Source organism: Lepidochelys olivacea (genome assembly GCF_965140295.1).
Source record: "Lepidochelys olivacea isolate rLepOli2 genome assembly, chromosome: 10".
Lineage (NCBI taxonomy): Eukaryota > Metazoa > Chordata > Testudines > Cheloniidae > Lepidochelys > Lepidochelys olivacea.
Window position 1 is genome coordinate 4,409,197 of NC_140420.1, and position 14,218 is coordinate 4,423,414.

At 46.0% G+C, this 14,218-nt stretch overlaps 1 protein-coding gene and 1 long non-coding RNA gene across 5 annotated transcripts; one reads left to right on the forward strand and one right to left on the reverse strand.

The window, feature by feature from the left end:
* Positions 1–2,745: 2,745 nt before the first annotated feature.
* LOC311527000 lies at positions 2,746–7,661 on the reverse strand. 4 transcript variants are annotated; one of them, XR_014713217.1, is made up of 5 exons: positions 7,560–7,661; positions 6,364–6,501; positions 5,984–6,090; positions 4,852–5,264; positions 2,746–3,908 (listed from the first exon to the last, which is right to left on the reverse strand). It is a non-coding gene; the product is annotated as an uncharacterized lncRNA (long non-coding RNA). The 4 variants fall into 4 exon arrangements; XR_014713218.1 differs by having other exon boundaries at positions 4,852–5,309; XR_014713219.1 differs by having other exon boundaries at positions 4,852–5,323.
* A 1,141-nt stretch (positions 7,662–8,802) lies between these two features.
* Positions 8,803–13,193, forward strand: RPS2 (ribosomal protein S2). The gene is made up of 7 exons (XM_084641077.1): positions 8,803–9,000; positions 9,430–9,519; positions 10,113–10,220; positions 11,202–11,375; positions 11,491–11,650; positions 12,262–12,353; positions 13,076–13,193. The coding sequence occupies exons 1-7, from the start codon at positions 8,830–8,832 to the stop codon at positions 13,154–13,156; spliced, it is 876 nt and encodes a 291-aa protein (XP_084497203.1). The 5' UTR covers positions 8,803–8,829; the 3' UTR covers positions 13,157–13,193.
* Positions 13,194–14,218: the final 1,025 nt, after the last annotated feature.

A 14,218-nucleotide genomic window follows, 5' to 3' on the forward strand; every position in this document is an offset into this window, starting at 1 on the left:
ACGTCACCCATTCAACCCCCCCGCCCGGGGAGCCCGCGGAACTAGGGGCTGGGCGCTCGCCCCCCCCCCGCCCCTGTTGAGTGCGGGCAGATCGCCCCGGGGGCTGAGACAGGGGGACCGGCGTGTTCGGGGGGGGTGTCTTCACCCGGCTGGGCCGTGCAGCCACCTCTGGGGGGGAGCGAGGCCGCCCGCAGCAGCGCCCCAGCCCAGCGTAGGGCAGGAGGGAGAAGGGGGAAATCAGGCTCCAGTTCAGCACGGGCTCCCAGCGGGCCGCAGATGCCAGCGCTACCCCACCGGGGCCCCTGCGGGAGCGTTCCCCGCTCCCAAAAAACCCGACTGCATTGTTCCCACCCCCTAGACGCCCCCCATGCCCACACACGGGTTCAAGAGTCCACATTCATCGACTATCAGGGTCGGAAGGGACCTCAGGAGGTCATCTAGTCCAACCCCCTGCTCAAAGCAGGGCCAATCCCCAATTTTTGCCCCAGATCCCTAAATGGCCCCCTCAAGGATTGAACTCACAACCCTGGGTTTAGCAGGCCAGTGCTCAAACCACTGAGCTATCCCTGCCCCCCAAACAGATGTGTGAAGGTAACATGAAATCAGGGCCCCCTTGAACTGACTGGGGCCCTAAGCTATTACTTTGGCTGCTTACAGCTAGTGCCACTACTGGATACAATTAACTTAGGCTTGAATAGAGACTGGGAGCGGATGGGTCATTACACAAAGTAAAACTATTTCCCCATGTTTATTCCCCCACCCACCGCTGTTCCCCACACATTCTTGTCAACTGCTGGAAATGGCCCACCTTGATTGTCACTACAAAAGGTTCCGCCCCCAGGTAATATAGCTCACCTTAAGTGATCACTCTCGTTACAGCGTGTATGGTAACACCCATTGTTTCATGTTCTTTATGTATACAAATCTCCCCCCTGTATTTTCCACAGTATGCATCCGATGAAGTGAGCTGTAGCTCACGAAAGCTTATGCTCAAATAAATTTGTTAGTCTCTAAGGTGCCACAAGTCCTCCTTTACTTAGTATGTGTGTCTGGAAAAACTATAGTTACCTAAACTGGGATGTGGCCAGTACACCAGGTTTTATCCCCCCTCCACTAGAAAGATATGCTGGGGCTAAGCTAACCGTCTTGGCTATACTTTAAAAACAATTAAAAAAAAAGTGTAAAGTATCACTGCCTCTTGTAGCCTACAAAAAAAGCAAGTTTTAACCAGCTTTTTCACCCAGCCCAGACTTTCAGACAAGGGGGGTGGGGAGCTGGCACTGACAGCAATCACTCTTACATCCTTTATCCTGCAGATTGTCTGGCCTAGTAGCAGACCATACCCTGCATTTGGCCTTAATGTTCACAACAGCCCTTCTGGTTATAAGCAAGTGAGGTGGAGAAAGGCAGACGTTTTCAAATGAGAGTAACTCATGTGCCACTGTATGCCACATGCAAAATGCATTTTATACACTCAAGACTGGGCAAGCATGGAAAAGGTGCAGACACGTTACCCGCCCAAAATTCTGTTACTCTCACACTCTAGGGGCCCCCACCTTTATCCGGCTGCTGGGGCTCAAGGTGTACCCCTCTTAATTTAGGCACCCACCCCTACCCTGTTCCTAGGACTCGGAGTACCTTACATACTGTGCGATTGCAGGGTCTTTTCCCAGTGGAAAGAGCCTCACACAGTAATATCCTATTTACCAATTACCAAAAAACAGAATGCAAATGCTGCACATACAGTGCTCACCACACCCAATAAGACAGATGAACTTTTCTTGATAGCCAGTCAGGATCAGGTCCATCTGGGGGACTCCAGTTTCTGCACGGTATCAGTGGCAGTGTTGGAGTCTGGCAGCTCTGTTCTTGGGGCTGTATCCTGGAGTTGGTTCCCAAAGAACTTCCTTTTAGACCCACTTTATATAGTGAAACTTGAGTCCTGCTTAGCTATACCTTAACCAATGACTTTACTAACCAATCTTAACATACTGTAATAAAATTCTCTAACCAATCATAGCAAAATTATGTAACAAACAAAGAACCAGAGATCATACAGACAAGAGGGAAATGAGGACCATAAAGATAAAACAAAGAAATGAGGATTTCACAACCACAACTCTTGATAAAGGATTTCTTGCCAGACAGAATGCTATCTTAAAATCGGTTTCTTTTTCTGGTGATAGTGGGTGCTATTAGGACAGGATCTCCTTCTTAACAACCTGATATTACATTGTTTTAATGTAATTTAGATGGAATGTGAGGATGCAACTTCCTGTTTCTTAGATAATGACTGCTGCTCTTAATATGGCTGCAGACAAGGGCCTTATCCTTACACACATGGGCATACGTAGAACTTCTGGGACAATAAGTAGCTCAATGACAAATTAGTGTAAACCTGTTCATTCTGTACTGTGTTCAGATTATATCTCATTATGAGATTAATAAACTTGTACAACTGGGTATCTGAAAATATGATTGCTCTACAAGAGCACAGATTAAGTGTCAAACAATTGTGACTAGTGATCATTTGCTTCCTAGTTGTAAAGAAGCATTTGATAAACCAATTACAAAGATACTCTAGCCAGGATTAAAACACCATTTGGAAAAGTTAGAGGAAAACAGTGGCTACTCTTAAGACTGCTTTGAAAAGTGACAATTTGGGGAAGGAACAGCCTGGGTCCAATAGGTCTGCTCTTACTGCAAATAGCAAGTTGTTTTCTGGAATAGTGAATGAAACCAAACTTTAGTACGCAAATATTTTATTACACATTGAAATACACAGGCAAACCAGACAGCTGCATCCATTTATACCATCCCCTAGAAGCAGTATTTTTAGCACTGAAAGACATTCTAGTAAGTCTGACATATTGTACTCACAGACAGTAACCAGACCACCGCTTTCTCTAACCATCCTATTTAAGTGGTTTTCCTCCATAGAGGAAAGGGAAGCATTCCTGCTGCCACACATACTGCTGAGTAGTACATATGGAAGTAAAAGCCCTTTAAACTGCTCCCTCAAATTAAATCATAAAACTCATTACAGCAGGGCACAACATCCTCTTATTCTGTAGATCAACAGTTTCCAAACTTTTAGCATTGGTGACCCCTTTCACACACCAAGCCTCTGAGTGTGACCCCCCCCCCCCGCTTATAAATGAAAAATGGGGAGAGGAAATTTAATTTAATGAGGGCTTGGGACCAGCAGCCTTGCAACCCCGAGAGGTCACAAGAACCCCTGCATAGACGCTCTGACCTGCCTGAAAGCATGAAATCCATTACCTTTCTACAGCAATCCAGTCTCACTATAGGCCTCTAGGCACTACTGGAATACAAATAGAATAGCCCTATCAATGCAATACCAAAAGAGCGTTTTATACCTTTGGGCTTTGTACTATACCACCACAATATGCTCTTGTTTTATAAGGCTTTGCTACAGGAGGCAGACCCTGTGGGTAAGGATTGGATTGGAGCCAGGACACCTGGCTTCTATTATCAGCTCTGTCAGTAGCCTGCTGTGTGATTGGGGCAAGTCACTTTACCTTTGTACTGTCTTGTCTATTTAGCTTGCATGCTTTTCTGGGCAGGGACTGTCTTGCCATGTGTTTAGAGCACCAGGCAGCCCAGTAAGCATTACTCCCTACCATTTGACTACTCATGCAAACAGCCATACTAATTACTGGTCAACTTATTTTGCTGAGTAAGGGCTGGAGACTCAGATGTTTTCAGCATTAAAGACTATCAGTGTTTAAGTGAGATGGTCTTCAAAGTCTCATTTATAAACTGAGCAGCTGCATTTAGTATATTCCTATAGAAAGGGATACAGATGTGGAATGTTGCTGAGGTGCTCAGTGGCCTTTCATGATTGTTCATGTGTAATCCACGGCTCTTCAGACTCCCATAGTGTGCTGGAAGAAAAAACAAATGTATTGTTTTTAGAAATACCAGTTATACCAGACTTACCACCCCAATATATCCCTCTCCTCTCAGGTTACTAGGATCCACCTCCCAAGGTCTCCCATTGGCTTGAGTTATAGGAACATGGGTTTTATTCCCCACACATTGGGTCTGTGGGCAATAAGCTTAACGCTCCTGTTGCTGTAGGCACAGTTATCTCCCCAGGAGCCATTGTAGAGGCCAGAGGTGATTTTCAGACAGTGCCAGAGAGCACCCTGTGCCCTCCCACAGCCCAAAGGCAGTTTGTCTCTCCAGGGCCCTTTCCCCCATTAGCACGAATTAGCCTTTCAGGCCTTTGAGGGCAGGCACTGAGCCAGCTCACCAGAATGCAAGACTCCACGCAGAGCCCAGGAAGAAGTGTGGAATCCCCTGCAAGGGCAGGTCCCTGGCAGCCTATGCATGCTGGGGGCCCTCAGCCCATAAGGCACCAGTAGAACTACACCTCCCAGCATGCCCTGAGGAAACCAGCCCACAGCCAAGGAAGGGTGGAGCATGGCATGCTGGGAGGTGTAGTCCTTGTGACATGTACCCACCACATGCAATAGAAGGCCTGGACTATCTGGACCCCTCTACCCCTCATGATAATGCTCCATCACCCAACACAACACAGCACCTGGGGTGACAGTGGGGCTAATCTGGCCTGCTGCCAGGCTCCACACCATTCCTCGCTCTTACTGAGATCTGCTCCCTTGAGCTCGCCTGCAGGAGTGTGTTGCCAAGTCTCACAAGGAAGGGAAAAAAAACTACACCCCACAAGCCCACCCCCTTTCAAAACAAGCTCAGCTCCTTTCAGAGAGAGGAGAGTGGGGGTGTTCGTACAAATGCCACAATTTTTTAGTTCAGTTTTGCTGCATACAACGTTGTTACACATTAAAAGAATACATGTGTACGTACTTAAAAAAAAGTCATCCTTGCTCTCTGCATCCTCCACAGTCTGTTGCCTCAATGTAGTACATTCCTACATTGAATCATATCCCAGTGTGGGACAAAATCCATTCAACAAATCCCTAGTCTTCTTAGCAGATAGTGGAGGTGCAGTATACTGCTCAGAGTCCAGCAACCCATCCTGATCCGGTGCTTGGACTTCTCTCAGGTGAACAACGTGAACGCTTGTTCCACATCAGCATTACTCAGAGGCACGGTGAGTAGGGAAAGTGCGAACAGGGCTAGCTCTTTAAAGCACTGTTCACCACTACGGTCTTGAAAATTGTATACTTCCACCCAGAACTGCTCTGCATTGTCCTCATCTGTGCTCTTCCATTGCTGGAAGTTGATGGCTTGATACTGTGCAAAGGCCCCCAAGTCACCTTTGAAAATTTTCAGCATGGAGATGTCATTAGTTGCCATTTTCCCTGAAAGAGATTAACTAAACATGGACATAGATTCCCACTGATTAATATTTTCTGGAAGTCTCAAATGTACTTGTTTAGCAGCTTCAAGAGCTTTGTCAAGTTTTGCATCTCCTAAAACAGTAAACAGTTCTCCAAAATTAACAGCACACAGTGGCAAGTGGCTGGCTGGGTTACTCAAATTGACTTCAAGGAGTTCACTATCAGATAAAGGGACACTTTCTAGAAACACTCTTGCTATAGGAGCACAAAAGAAAGAATGGAGGCAGTCCAGCATTCTGAAGGCATTACAACCAGCGTTGAATTGGAACAGTTTATTGATTCTAGCAAATTCCTGCAGAACTGGCTTTAGAAACTAAATACAGTTTATTGACAGGATCACAATACATCTGATGCAGAAGTTCTGCACCATAGCATTATTGTTTATTTTTGCTCAGTTCAAAATGCAACTTTAACTCACGCTCACATCAATCATGAATGGAGAGCCATCTAGTGTCAGATAGCTGACCAAGCTTCAGGGCATGTTACCGTGACTAATCAGTTGGTACATCTTCACATATTCACCACATCAGAGAGCTGTGATAAAACCAGCTGTAGGCATGAGAGATTAAAAACTCTAGATTGGCTGGCAGCATTTCTACAGCTTTACTGGAACACAGCTGGATAGAGTGACATACCTTTGATCAAACGGAGAGTCTCATTCCTTTGGAGAAGATGTGTCTAGACAGACTTTTTCTTCCCGATCATGATGCTACAGCCATCAGTTCCAATCCCAATCCACCTGCTGAAACCAGACCAACACGGTCAAGAAACTGAATCAGTGCTTCTGCCGTTTCACTTTCCAAGCTGACTAATCCCAAAAACGTAGACAATTTTGTGGAAGGAGGAACTGAAGTAGTGCACTACAATGCAAAGCTATTTTACCACGGCAATAGTGGTGTTCTCATCTATAACCAGCGAATACTGAGACTCACCAATGTCCGATGAGGTCAGCGAACATACAGGAAGCAATAACACTGTTTATTAACCCCATGCATATTGTGCGATGCAAATTTACCTTTTTCGAAAGCTGATCCAACAACTTCCCAGAGGTGATCCACAGAACTAATCTCTGAGTGGCAGGTAATGTAGCAGGCCAGATTTAAATCCGCTTGGTGCATCATGGTTGAAGGCTTTGATTCTGTAAATCCAGTCTCTGACAGGTGCATAGAAGAAAATGGGGTTGCATTTGTTTTAGGTTTGTCAGTCCCTGCATGTTGCAGAAAGTCTGCATGATGTGCACAAATCTGGATTTTACAAAATTTGCATGCAGCTTTACTGTCATCACCAACCACAGACTTGATCTAATCTTCCAACTCCTTTTCTTTTATCCACACCTTTTGGTATTTGTTTCCATATTTTGCCCATTTTGTTGTTCGCATACTGCTCTTTTGTTGGCTTAGCCTCAAAATGGCGTCTAAGCATGGCTTAACTGAAACATGATAGGCTGTGTCAAGTGGGTGGGCCAGACAGTTCGCAAACTTGCCACCCACCCTGCGAGGAACTCTGGGTAGGGCAATAGGGCTTGCATCCGGCCTCTCCCACCCCCCCACTGCAAGGGGCACGGGATAGGGGAGTGTGACTTGAATGCAACATCTGCTCCCTCTCCCTCAACAAGGATTTCAGGGGGCTTTCCCTGCCAGCACTGCAGTATCCCACTGGGGGGAGGAAGGAGGCTAGGTTCGCTGTCCCCCCTCCCGCTTCAGTCACAGGCTGACCGAGCCTAGCCACACGAGCTACTTTGTGTGCCTGCCTGAAGTTCAGAGCTTTGGTGGAGATGACGGAGCAGCTAGTAGCCACAGATGCACCCCTACCCCCCAACGGCCCCTGCCAGAGCCCCCCCCCCCACACCCACTGCCAGGGCCCCTATGTAACCCCCCAGTGCTCTGCACGGTCTAACCAGACACCCCCCACCCTTCATTAGGCTAAGATTCTTGCCCCCCCCACCCCATTTCAGACCCTCCCCCAATTTTCCCTCGTCACATTCCCCAGGGGGGGCAGGAGGACCCCTCCTCCTCCTCCTCATGCTGCCTCCATATCCCCCCCGCACACACACACTGGGGGTCCCCCTCTGGTAACCCCTCCCCACACAAACCCCCCCAGCCCACGTATCCCGCCCCCCCCCCCAGCGCGGGTGCAACTGCCAGGCAAATCGCAGGCTGCTGTATCCTCCCCCACCCCAGTACCACCCAAACCGACCCCCCCCCCCCTCACCTAGCGAGCCGGCGGCTGCCGGGGGTTTGGGAGAGCGCGGGCGTCGGCGGCCCCCACCAGCGGGAGGGGACAGAAGCAGCCCGCTGCCTTTTAAAGCTTTTCTTAGCAGCGTGTGCAACCGCCAGCCAATCACGGTCTCGGGCGGGAAATTTAAAAAGCGCCCCTCCCCCCCCAAGCACCAGGCACTCACCGCACGGGGAACACGTGCTCGCTGGGAGCTGCCTGGGGCAGGCAGCTTTGCACATGCTCGCCTCCAGAGCGGTTCACCAATCAGGGGACACTGTCCCAGCGAGGCTACGTCACGCTCGATCCGGGGCTCCACCGCTGCCACCCACGCATGCGTGGAGCCGGGACTCTGGGGCGGGGCGCGGCCCCGAATCACGGCAAGCGGCGCAGGCGTTCTGTAGTTAGAGGGCGGGGCGCTCCAGTGTCTGGGCGAGGGAAGTTCTCGCGGGACCTCGTTTGCTATAAATAGCCAGCTGCGCGAGGCGCCGGCCTTCTAGTCTGAGAGAACACGTAAGGCTGCGCCGCCGGGGCGGGGATCCGCTGCCATCGGGCCTGGGCGCTGGGCGGGCGGGACGGGGCCCCGCTGCGGAGGCTCTGCCGGGGGTCCGCCTCCCGGGCACAGGCCTATTTCCTGCCCCGGCTGGGGCTGTTTGACCCGTTTACGCTCCGTCAGAGGCCGGGCCTCGATGGCGGCCGGGGAGAGGCCCGCGGGGAAGGGGCCAGGGGTGCTTGGGGCCTGCTCCCTGCCCCGGAGGAACTGGTGGGTTGGGACGGTATTGCAGTGAAAGGGAGAGCCCACCCCGCTTCCCCACTGCAGGAGCCCAGGGTGCAGCCTCCAGGGCTGGCCTGAGGAGAAGAGCGGGGATAGCAGCTGGTGCAATATGAGGAGAGTGTAGAGAAAGCTCTACTCTAAAAAGCGCTGAGGGTATCTTTCCACCATACCTTGGGTTAGTGAAACCTTTCTAGGCTGTGCCCTGTTTGGGGATGGCATGGCTGGTGGAGTGATGGAAATGGGAGCCAAATTCCCTTGGGACTGTGGAAAAAGAATAAGAATCTATTTAGAAAAGCTAGTTTGAAGTGGATAAGGGATAGTGCGGTAACTGGAGCAAATGCTAAAAGGGGGCATGCTCCCTATGTTGTACCTTAGACCAGATCACTTTAGTTTGGGGAATTGCACGGGCCTGGTGCCTATGCTGCCTTTGGGAATCCGTGTAAGTTAAGCAGTTGTACAAGTAAATATGTGTTTATCTCTTTTGTATAGCAAATGGCGGACGACGCCGGTGCTGCTCCCGCAGGAGGTGCGGGACCTGCAGGAGGAGCTGCAAGAGGGGGTTTCCGAGGTGGCTTTGGCAGTGGTCTCCGAGGCCGTGGTCGGGGTCGTGGCAGGGGTCGTGGAAGAGGGCGTGGGGCCCGTGGCAAAGCTGAAGACAAAGAAGTAAGTCTTTTTGTCAACTCTGCCATCTTTATTTAGTCTTTAAAGACTGGGCCCTCTTTCTGTCTGTAGTTCTAAGACGTATCTATGTTTAATGTTTTGTGATGTTTACATGTTTTAATATTCACATGTGGACATCAATGACAAATGCATTGTTATAACTGGGAGCTCTGTTATACTTTGATAGTCTTGTGTGATTGCTAATAGAAAATAGCTACTGCATGATAGATTGGCTTTCTAAAAAGGTTTTTTCAAGCTCTAAATAAAGCAATTTTTTCCACTGATGTTGCACTTTAATGATAAAAATGCATGTTACTGATAAAGCTAGAGGAAAAATAAAAACTTAAAAGCTCTAAGAGGCATAGCATAATTCTTGTATGCTTAGAACACACTGGCTTGTCACTGACATTTATTGGGTGTTTTTTTTTACAGTGGATTCCTGTCACCAAACTTGGTCGCCTAGTCAAGGATATGAAAATCAAGTCTCTTGAAGAGATTTATCTTTTCTCCCTTCCAATCAAGGTAAGCCTATATCAGTTGTGTAGGTATCTCAGAATTAGAGTGCTCACTTATAGATGATAAAATAACTTGATTTGCAAATGTAACAGGTATTGCATTAGCCATTTGGGAAGTTCTGATTATAAAGATCTGTCCCACTTTAGGGTTTAAGTGGTTGACAGTAGATGGGATTCATCTGCTCCCTTGTGATAGAAGACTGCAGTTGTCTCAAGTGGACTGAGTCTCCTGCCTTCCTTTGAGTTATTGGGAATAGGCTTTGTAAAGGTAGTATGATGTCTGATATAATGCAGCAGCTGTGTTGTGATCAAAGTGGAAAATACAGGTTTCAAATCGCAAGTCAAATTTATTTTGACTTAAGTACATTGGATTGTACTGTGCATTATATGATGTAGTTTGAATGTTTAAAAACCTGTTTTCTATAGCAGATTATTCAAATCTTACCTAAATTTTGTTAATACTATCGCTCCATATTGGTACATAGAACTGTTAAGCTTCCTGCAACACAGCACAGAAATTATCAATACTGTCTTAAGCCTGTCATGAGGTAATGGGTAGCTTTTGAACTGTGATTGACTAAGTTACTTTGCTTCCTGCAGGAATCAGAAATCATCGACTTCTTTCTGGTATCTTCCCTGAAGGATGAGGTTCTGAAGATCATGCCTGTCCAGAAACAGACTCGTGCTGGTCAACGTACCAGGTTCAAGGTACCTTTTTACTCTTGATTAAAATGGAAGCAGATTGTTTCATTGAATTGGAAACTGTTCCATCTTTTGGCTGATTTGATACTCGTTCTCCTGGTATATGTTGTTGTTGGATAGTAAAGAATCTACAGTTACTTTCACTGGTGTTCACAACATTAGGTGGTATTGGAATTATAAGATGATAAATCATAAATGTTTGAGCCCACCTACCAAATGTACAGAAGTCAGCTCATAAGCACTGTTGTGTTCATTATTTATTGAATACCAGTTGTATCCTTCTGAATGTAGCCTTATAAATTGCTCTTTGGAAAATTCACAGTTCATTTTTATTGCATGATAGTGGTATGGTTCACCAGGAACTGAGTGTTGTGGAGACAGTGTATTTGGTCCAAAAGAGGGAATGCCGTGTGGCCAGTTTTTCATTGAGTGGTTCAAAGGCAGCCTGGCCAGGAGGTGGCTGCAGAGGGTATTCATGAATCAAGATCCCCAATTCGCTCTTCATCCTGACCTGTTCTTGGCTTAGGAACAGGGTTTGGGGGTAAAAGTGGGTTTAACAGCCTACAAGCCCCCTGGTACAAATTTGAGTAATTGGAGTTGCTGTAATTTATACGTGGCTGGAGTGGTGTGTAACTGAGTAAATGGAAGGTAGCAGTGCTCCAGCCACCCCTGCTGTATGGGGAGTTGCAAGGATGGTGGCATAGTTGTGGGTATTGCCCCATGGAAAAAATCTGCTGCCTTTAATAGCTTCTTTACACTTCTGGAGTTGCAGTGCAGAATCCGCCACAAAAGGTGTACAGCAAGTTTGAAAGACTGGAGATTCACAAGATTCTGATGGAGATAAAGGACTCTACCTTAACCAAGGGGCAAAAACTGTGTGGGATGTAGTCTGTGGTGGTAAAAGGGTGATAGGGTATGTTCTTATTGAAAGGAGGTTTGTAAGTGCAACATGTATACACAGCTAAAAAGCTTTTCTTTTAATTTTAGGCTTTTGTAGCTATTGGTGACTACAATGGTCATGTCGGCCTTGGTGTAAAATGCTCCAAAGAAGTCGCCACTGCTATTCGTGGGGCAATCATCTTGGCTAAACTATCCATTGTACCAGTACGACGAGGCTACTGGGGTAACAAGATTGGCAAGCCTCATACTGTACCTTGCAAGGTAAAGACTAATTTGCTTCACTAGAGCTCTGTGCTGAACTTCAAAGCATGAAGGAGTTATCAAAGCTTAAATATTCTCATAGGGTTAGTTGAATGTAACCTACTGTTCTGTTTAGGTTACTGGTCGTTGTGGCTCTGTTTTGGTGCGTCTGATCCCAGCACCCCGTGGTACAGGAATTGTATCTGCCCCTGTTCCAAAGAAACTGCTGATGATGGCTGGAATTGATGACTGCTATACTTCAGCTAGGGGTTGTACTGCTACACTGGGCAACTTTGGTAAGTTAAGTTTTGGGCCAGATGTCCAATCTGTTAATAGTTTAAACTGCCTGGCTTAAAATCATACTGTACCTCTGGCCATTTTAGGTGCCTTTATAATATACTCCCAGTGGATGACTAAATTACCTGTTTTATTTAATACTTATTTTAGCGAATGTTCAATTAAAAGCCCTTATCAAACTAGGAATTGAGCCCCGTATACTTCCAGACTGTACAGTGCGGATTGATCCTTGCAAAATTTATTCTGAAGTTAGATCTGTCTTGTAATAAAGGCTTTGAGGCATTGAATGGTAAGATGTCATCCTCCTATGTGTTCTGTTCAAAATTCTCTCAGCTCTGCTCAGTTACACTTGTCTGAAGTAGTGTGATTGTCGTCATTGGAGAGAGAGATAAAATGAGTTCAGTATGCACGGCAGAGGGACCGTGTGATATGGTCTCCCTGTTCCTTTTCCAACTCTACATTGTTTTTTAGATTGAGGACCATTAAACTCTGAGGCAGGCACTGGCTTTTGCTGTCTGTATTTTGCCTTGCACAAGGGAGTCCCAGCCTTGTTGGGGCCTCTCATTAGTACCGTGTAACACAAAGTGCAATGTCTGACTTTTCTCAATAGCTAAAGCCACCTTTGATGCGATCTCCAAGACTTACAGTTATCTGACCCCTGACCTCTGGAAGGAGACTGTATTCACCAAGTCTCCTTATCAGGTAAGAATTAAATCAGTGCATTTGTTCTTCATCTCAAGAGTTCATCATGCCAAACTCCTGAAGGCTGACTTCATTAGGCATGGAATTCCTTAAGATTTCTATTGCAGTTAATAAAGTGAGGATGTAGTTTCATATAGAATCATAGAAATGTAGTCCTGGAAGAGACTTTGAGAAGTTATCGAGTTCAGCCCCTGTCCTGAGGCAGGTACATCTAAACCAAGTACACCTAAACAATTCCTGACAGGTTTTGTCTAACCTGTTCTTAAACCTTCAGTGATTGGGATTCCAGTCCATAACTACCCTTATTAGTCATTTTTCCTAGTATCTAAACTAAATTTTCCTTGATGCATATTAAGCCCATTACTACTTGTCCTATCTTCAGAGGACTAAATAGCCATCACTGACCTCTTTATAAAAGCCTATAATACATCTGAAGACTTATCAGGCCCCACCCAGTCTTATTTTCAAGGTTAAATATCCTTAGTTTTTAACCTTTTTATAATTTTTGTTGCTCTCCTCTGGGCTCTCCAAGTTGGTCATTGGTATCTCCTGGATGCCAAGCTAGCTAGAGAATAATTTGGGGGGGGGAGGAGCTTGGAGTGTTCAGGGAAAGATAAAATTAAATTTGTAAAAACTGTCTCTAGTTTAAAATGAATCTGCTCTACAGTGAGGCCTGCAACATCATTTGGTTCAAGGCAGTGAAATGTCTTATTCTTTTGCAGGAATTCACTGATCATCTGGCTAAGACCCACACCAGAGTCTCAGTGCAGAGAACCCAGGCAGCTGCTGTGGCAACTACTTAAAGGTTTTTGTATAAAATAAAGTGAAAAGTGAACAAGAGTTTGGTGGATTTTTAATCCATTGACCGGGGGATGCAGTGTCAGCTGACAGTGTGGATTTGTGTTTAAGTGAAATCTCTGCCCGTGAAAGGTATGGGTACAGTAAAAGGTTCAGCTGAACATATGCTAAATGTGATGCAATAGCCAAAGTTACTTTTGACTAATCCTTTATTTGCTAAACATCTGAATGACTTCTTAAACTTGCTACTTGAAAAAGTAAGTTTTCGTGATTGACTTGCCCAAACAAATGAATTCAGAGACAGCATTACTTGTTCAACAACTTACAATAACTGGTGGGACAGAGAAAACACTTTTTTTTCCTCAGAGAAAATATGAAGTGGTTTGAATGATCAGCATGTAATAAGATTACTGAAATGAAAACAGCCATGGTTAATTTTTAGGAAGACTGTTTTTAAGAAATGGAAGCAGAGATCAAATGCAAGTAAAGCACTGAAGACTCCCACTTAAGTGATGCTGAAAGAAACCAGAAGATCTTTGAGGTTATGGCTAAAACAATACTGTTGTTGGGAGTTAGTGTAAAGATACCCACTACTCACTGATGTGGGCCCAGACTGAAACTTCCTTACTACTAATGGGGGTCTTCTGCTCTAGAAATGAGATCAGATAAAACTTATTTGTTCTGTGGGATCTGATGGTAGTTTTCATGAAGTCAATCTGACTGACTAATGTAGACCATACATAGGAACTAGTAAAACTACAAAAAAAAAACAAAACACCCTTTGAGGTGATAAGTGGCAATGTGTGTACCCTTCTAGACAAAAGTAGCATGTAAGTACTTGAATTATTTGTAGAGACTATCAAGACCACAGGACCACCCTTGGAACTTGGAAGACAAACTAAGAATTTTCTACCATTCAAGGATGGGATAATTCTTCAATACAGTAGTAGTGGTTCATAGGGCTAGGTCACTAAAGCTGTCAAAAGCAACTTTATCTGAAGAGACAACTGCAGTAATTACCCTCAGAGACTTGAAATGAAAATACATCCCCAATCAGTGTTTTCTCA